The sequence below is a fragment of the Aspergillus japonicus genome, assembly GCF_003184785.1.
Source record: "Aspergillus japonicus CBS 114.51 unplaced genomic scaffold BO86scaffold_55, whole genome shotgun sequence".
Taxonomy (NCBI): Eukaryota; Fungi; Ascomycota; class Eurotiomycetes; order Eurotiales; family Aspergillaceae; genus Aspergillus; species Aspergillus japonicus.
The window spans coordinates 206511-214125 of NW_020291692.1; the positions used below are offsets into that span (position 1 = coordinate 206511).

The 7615-nt window shown below is 39.8% G+C and overlaps 1 protein-coding gene across 1 annotated transcript; it reads right to left on the reverse strand.

Moving 5' to 3' along the window:
- Nucleotides 1–3305: 3305 nt before the first annotated feature.
- BO86DRAFT_391641 (cation-translocating P-type ATPase) lies at nucleotides 3306–6979 on the reverse strand. The gene has a single exon (XM_025672640.1). It carries the CDS (start codon nucleotides 6741–6743, stop codon nucleotides 3420–3422), a length of 3324 nt encoding a protein of 1107 aa, XP_025524566.1. The 5' UTR covers nucleotides 6744–6979; the 3' UTR covers nucleotides 3306–3419.
- Nucleotides 6980–7615: the final 636 nt, after the last annotated feature.

Consider the following 7615-nt stretch of genomic DNA (forward strand, 5'->3'; position numbering starts at 1 on the left):
TATTAATTTAGATAAATATATTATATTATTAAACTTAAAAACTAATAAAATATCTAGAAAGAATAATAATAAAGCAGCAGGTTAAAATATTAATTAAATTCTAAGTATTCCAGTAGACTACCCAGACTATAAAGTTAATAAAAGTATATTATTATTTAGTTTATTAACTATATAATATTAGCTGATTTATTTTTTTAATACTTTTCAACAGCTTTTCTACTGCCTATTTATATTAAACTAAAACTACTGAAGTTTCTGGTTGGTTGGATGTAGAATAGAATATATATCTATAAATATAAAATAATTTATAATAATTTGATTATTTATATTTTTTATTAATTATAAATTAAGTTAAATCTTTACTATATTATTAACTAGTATATTAAAAAATTTTTTAAAATAATTTTAAAAACTATAAGTTATTTTTTAAGTTTAAAATAAAGTATAAGATTAAGAAAAAGGTTCTTAAGCTTATACTAAAATAGATTATATAAGCTAAAAAAGTAATAAAAACCTATAATAAAAATTTATCTATATAATAATAAAAAGTTATAAATTAAAAAGTAAATATTATTAATACAGCTGTAAATTTATCTACTAATAAATTTAGTAAGCTTAAAAAAATATTCTTATTTAAATAATACTAAATAATAAACTAGCTATAGAAAGCCTTTTAGCAGAGTCTTTTTCTATAACTAAAAAAATAATATATAGGATTAAGTAAAGTTAAAAAATTATAAAATTCCAGCTGCCAAAGCCTTTTTTAAGTATATTAAAAATATTAAAATATTTTAAAATATTTTTAAAAAAAAAGTTAAAACAGATAAAGAAGTATTATTAAATAAAAAAAAAGCAAAGAACCCTAATAATAATAAAAGATTTATATATTTATTATTTAACAATAAAAATAATACTTTTATTATATTAATATTTTTTAAAAATATAGATATTAACTAAGTAAAACTTTATAATTAGATTGTTAACTGCTATTTTATATAAAAAAAGCTAAATATTAAAATAATAAAAAAGATCTTTTTAAATATCTTTAATCTTACTCTACCCCCTAATATAAAAAACACTCTGATATTAAAAGATTTTCTTATAAAAAAATACTATTTTTTTTTTACTTTATTAAAAATAATATTTAGAGATTATATACAACTGTACTAAACATATATTTTTACTAAAAAAAAACTGTTAATACTATATTTATTTTTTATATATAGTACATTTTTTATAATATTAGAAAATAGTTTTTAGATCTTAATAATACTTATAATTTTAATTTTTATTTAAAATTTTTAAAATAGTAGTTATTTAATAACTTAATTTATAAAAAACTTTCTGGCCTTTATTAAATCAACTGCTGTTTATAATATTTAATTTAAATTTTGTTTGTCTATTTTTTCTGTTAATTTAAATATCAAATTCTTTATTACTATTTTTAATCTGTTTTTTTAATATATTAACTGGCCTGCTTTTAATCAGCAGCTTAATATATTCTTATTTTTCTATAGAGGGGAGTATTGTATATAGAGTTTGCTATAGTAAGACTATTATAACAAGCTGGTATTCTTACACCCCTTACTACTTAAGTAGGAGAATATAGTTAGCTGTTGAGATAGCAAAGTAAAAGGCAATTAAGCATCTATTTATGAATTATTGTTTCTTCAAGCCCTCAATCGGCAACAAATATCTACTATTATTATGAAAACTATTTTTATTTTAATAGAATTAAAGCAGTTAAGTTTTTAAATATATACTAATTATTTGATAATTAGTAAAAAATATAAAAATATTTTTCAAAATTCTAATTTAGATTTAATTATTTTTATACTAAAAAAGTAAAGAAAATAAGGTAATTACTATCTTTCGCATTAATATAAATAAAAATATAAATAATTTTAAAAATGATTTTAAAAATAGATTATTATTAGAATTAGAAAAGCTGGGCTTATCTAAGTTCTTAAATATTATATATATTTAAATAAAAATAAAAGCCCAGTTTTATAATTTCTATATTAATATAATTACTATTCTAAATAGTATAAAAAGTAGTATAAAATTATTAGTATATTAATTTAATATTAGATACTATTTTTATTATACTGAGTTCTATAAAAGTATTTTATAAAGTATAGTATATTTATTAAAAAAATAGATAAAGTAAATAAAGTAGATAAAGTAAATTAATTAAGTTTAAAAATATTACTATATTATAATTAAAAATATATTATATTTTATATATAATATATATAAAAGTAATATATATATTATTAATTAATCTGCAGTTAATAATCTATCTACTATACCTAATTTTTTTAACTAATAGATATAAATAGTTAAAGGGGTAGTTATATTTTAATTTAATTTTAACTGTATAGTTTAAAATCTTTTATATTTTAACCCAATTATATAGTTATAGTTAGATTAAGGTTAAGGTATAACAGTCAGATTAAGCCACTCTATTTGTATATAATAGTAGAGATAGAGATCATAATTAAGAAATCTAATAATAGAAAAATAGTAAAATGGTTTATTTAGTATTTAAAATCTAATTTAGAAGATTTTATTTATACTATTACTAGTAGTAAATAAACTTATAATCTAAAATAAATAGATACTTTTTTAAAATATATATAGCAGTAAGAATCTTAAAAAGAAAAATTAAGATACTAATAATTTAATAGAAAGTTTAAATAGATATATAACACCTAAATCTGCTTTCGCTTAGAATAGAGATTCTATTAAAATACTAATAGGTTGGTTTTTAAGAAAAAGAATATTGCTAAAGGTCCTATAGGTAGTAAACTATTTCTATTATTTAGTACAGGTCTCTTTTAATATAGTAAAAAAAAAGAAAAACAGATATACTAACAGTTAAGAAATAATATAATTACCTACTAGAAAGCTGTTTTTTTACTTTGTTTTAAAAAGTAACTTAGGTAAAGTAATATTTCTATTCTTCTTAATGAATAAAAGCTTTCTATTGGTAGTGAATCAAGAAATTTATATAATATTTATACATAAGGCTATGGCTGTCTACTATTAACCATTTATGCTGCCCTCGGCGATTCCGTCTCTGAGGCCATTCAATTCTTTCAGGGAAGAGGGCATTTATCGTCAAGCCTACATTTAGAGGTGGAGTGTGATATAATAGTGTATAAGCGAACTGTTTTGCAGCAATTGTCATCTGCTTACCCGATGGAGGTGCTGCAGCATCATCTGCACCAACATTGTGGAAAATACAGCCGCTGTATACTTGGTTAAGTCTTGCGCAACCACGGGTCTCATACGAATAATACATGTCATTTGTGAATCATATTTCGTTATTGATCATGGGCCGCTAATTTCCACGGCATTGTGATCATATCTTTACTTAATGAGCTATGTACAGTACTTCATTCCTTGACGGACAATCACCAAGCAAATTTCGCCACCACGCTGTGGGGAAACATGCCCACGACGGCTTTCCTGATCTCATCCATCATCAAAACTCCCACCGCAAGGCCCAGCGGGATGAACCAGAACTCCAGCGGAATAGACGCGGTGTTGAATAAGGATTGCAGGCCGGGTTCTTCCGTCACGAAGATGGCGAAGGCCAGCGACACCAGCATCGCCAAGGGCAGCCACAAGTTGCGCTGCTTCTTGCGGAGAGGGTCGGCCTGCAGGATGGATAGGCGCTTGTTGCGTACGGAGAGGATGTTGCCCCACTGCATGATCACCAGCGACACGAAATAGACACTTTGGCCGACCGCGTTGAAGTGCGTCAGCTCCGCCTCGGTGTAGCCGTAGAAGCCGTCCGAGTACTTCTCGAAGGCGAAGACGAGGGCATGAAAAGGGATGCCCGCCATTTTGTACATATACAGGAAGAACATTGCGTGGGCGCCGACGGCCTCGATCACACCGATGAACAGGTACGATTGCCCGTAAATCTTCAGGTTGATCAAGTGGTCGGTCTTGTAGTTGCGCGGCGGGATGCTGAGCAGGTCGAACTCCTCCTTCTCCATGATCAGCGAGAGCGACAGGAATAGATCTGTGAAGACACAAATGATGATCATCAGGAACGAGCTGAGCGGGAGCGGCACGCCAAAGAACACGTTCATGATCACCGGCCAGATCTCCGACCAACTGCCCGCCGGGAGCAGGTAGGCGATCACTTTCTGCAGGTTCTGGAAGACCAGACGGCCGAGACGGATGGCGTCGATGATCGAGTCGAAGCGATCCATCAGCACGAGATCCGCCGCCTCGATTGCCACGTCGCTGCCGGAGACTACCGCAATACCGATGTCGGCCGCGCGCAGCGCGGGGGCATCGTTGACTCCATCGCCCGTCACGGCCACTATGTTGTCCTGGGCCTTGAGCTCCTCGACGATGCGCAGTTTCTGCTCGGGCGTGGTGCGTGCGAAGACGATTTCCTCGTACTGGCAGATTGCGTTCCATTGGGCCTGGTTCAGCGCTGGGATTTGGGACCCCTCCACCAGCAGGCTGCGTCTCGAGTGTTTCTCCGACGCCTCCTCGTCCCTACCATCTGCAGACCCCGCCTGCAGGTCGGAGACAGTGTTCGGCTCGGCCGTGCCAGTGAAAAGGCCAATGTCTCGGGCGATGGCGGCCGCAGTCAAGCCGAAATCACCTGTGACCATAAAGAAGCGGATGCCGGCTCGGCGACAGGCGGCAACCGTGGCCGGGATCTCGGGACGAGCAGGGTCAATGATGCCGAAGATGCCGACAATGGTGAGATCTTGCAATCCGTTGGCCAAGATCTCGTTGTTGAAGTCATTCGTGCCGACTGCCGCCGTGGGGATGCAGTCCTTCTGACATAGCACGATCACGCGCTGGGCGCGACGCGAGAGTCTCTGCTGAAAGGCTGAGAAGGCTTCTCGGGCGGCGGCGTCCATGGGCTTGGGGAAACCGTCTCCGGACAGGTACGATGTACAATGCGGCACGAGAACATCGGGCGCCCCCTTGACATAAACCAGACAGCGAGTAGGGAACTGGGGAGTTCTGTGTATCGTGAGCATCCACTTGTTCTTCGAATTGAACGGGATTTGATGGATGCGTTCGTACTTATGCAAGCGGGCATTGCCGTTCGGCCGCAGCGTCTCGACCCAGCGGAGCACAGCAGCGTCAGTGGCATTTCCAATAACTGTCCGCTCGTTGATGGGCAAGTCTTTGGTCTCTTGGTCGAAGAAAGCATCGTTGCACAGGGCAGATCCTTGCATTAGCGGTTCCAAGGCAGATGGGATCGGAATAGACTTTTCCTGTCCGCTTTTCAGGGCCTCCATGTCAAACTCCTGGTCAACCAACCCTAAAGACTGGACGAACATCTTGTTCTGGGTAAGAGTGCCCGTCTTGTCGCTGCAGATGACATTAACACAGCCCAGAGTTTCGACCGTAGCTAACCCTTTCGGTAGAATGTTGTTTGCCTTCATGCGTTTGGCCACAATCATCAGGGTGAGAGCGACCCCCACCGGCATGCCTTCAGGGATGAAAGCCACAACACAGCCCATCACGTCGTTCAGCATTTCTACAACGTTCATGAAGCCGTGATGGTCCACGCGAAGCCATCCCACCCAGGTGAAGAGAATCGCAGCCGCCAGAATTACAGTCAACACCACGATAATGCGTACAAAGCGGGAAATCTCTTTCTGGATGAGCGTGGGTTTCTCCTTAACGGTGGCAGTGATCGAGGCCAGACGGCCCATCACTGATCGGCTGCCAGTCAGGACCACGACACCGACAGCATTGCCGTTGGTGACACCGGTGCCCATGAAGGCGATGTTGCGCGTCTCTAGGAAGTTCTGGTCCGTGGCATCTGTCGCTCCTTCGACCTCGTCAGACTCTCCCGTCAGGATGGACCGGTCAAATCGCACATCGCCAGAGCTGCGAATAATGCGCATATCAGCGGGAACCTTGTTGCCAATGGAGATGTGGACCAGATCGCCCGCAACCAAGTCCGCGGCCGGCACTCGAACAAGATTTCCGTCCCGCATGACCATCGCATCGGAGGGCAGGAGACCCAGGATGGAGTTCATGACACGAGAGGTGGACCAATCCTGGAAGGCAGAGAAGGAGGCTTGCAAGGCAATGACGATGATGACCAGGATGGCCATGGCGAGGTTGGTCACCGACGGAGGGTTGCTCAACGGCCGCCAGCAGAGGAAGAAGATGATCACACCGACCCACAGCACCGAGCAGAAGCCACCAAAGACGTACCAGAAGACTTTCTTGAAGTAGTTCTCACTGTGGTGGGCGATGGCATTCTTGCCGTCCCGCTGCAGACGAGTCTGTGCTGCATCGGCGCTCAACCCTTGGTTGGCGTCGATATTGAAGTATTGGCATAGTGTCTCGGTGGACAGGAGATGGAAGTCCAAGCTTTCGAAGTAATCTTGGTCCGGCTTCTTCTCCTCTTCGCCGCGAGCCTTAAGGACCTCCTGAGTTGCGGCCTGGGATTCGGATATCTGGAAGGAGATGGTACGGAATTCGATAGGAATGCCAGCCGCCGGAGATGATTGGGAAATGCTGCGGGCACTGCGGACGGTATCCCGGCTTCGAGACCGCGTCACATTGTAGATCGACCGGCTGTTGGTGGCGGGATGAGTTTCGTTGTCGAAGTTGATGGAGTGAAACTGCGTTGCTTGAGTTCTGCCATTGGGGCGGTGGTCATTGGATTCCGCGTCCGACTCTAGGCAGGGCCGAGGCTTGTCATCCGGGGCAGCACAGCCAGCAGGAGAAGAGGACATGTCTGTGAGAGCCGAAGTAATGGGGTTTGGGGCGATGCAAGGGAGGTGTCACAAAGCACGCACAGCCAGCGTAGGCCAGGGCAGCACACACGTCTCACGTTTCAAGAGAAAAATAATGATGGGTAGGGTGGGTTCTTGTGCAGCGATGGCAATGCAGACAACTCCAGTATTTATTTCCATCGGGGAAGCCATGACAGAAGCTTTTTGACATCGGCAAGAGCACAGTGATAATGAGGGCTAACCACGATGGCAAATGAAGAAGGGGAGACAGCTTCCGCCGACAGATTATGCTCGCACTGTTCTCTCTTGCTTTCCTACTGTAAGACTTCTCTAGCGAGTGGAGGAGAGGCTCCCCCGGAAATCCCTCATACAAAGCATGCGGATCCCCGATAGCCCTACTCTGGCTGGGGTGGATCGGGGGTGTCTTTGTTTGTCTAACCTTTTGCATATAACCTTGGTTGGGTTGGTCTGTGCTTTCCCCCCTTCTGCACATTCCGGTGAAGCTTGACATGCACGATCGTAGAATCCCATAGTTCCTGAATTATAAGGTTGGGATGTGTATAACCCAAAATTCCACGATTCAGCGGATAAAGCTTCCAAGCAAGTGTCCCAGAGCCTCGGCCTGATCCCTTCGAGGGCTTGTCGACATCCTGAAGCGGTGTTGCCTACGGCGAGATAGATGTCCTGAGGGAATTTCTCTGGCCAGTCAGCATGTGGAGCAGAGGATCGATGCCTCTGTGGCAGCGACCCGCCAACTTAATCGCTTAAACAAATCCCGCGTACAGAATCCCCCATCGGGCCAGATTGATGCGGCATTTGTGAGGGCGAACCGGACGGATTCCCGGATCGGACCCAGATTAACTAGTTTGACT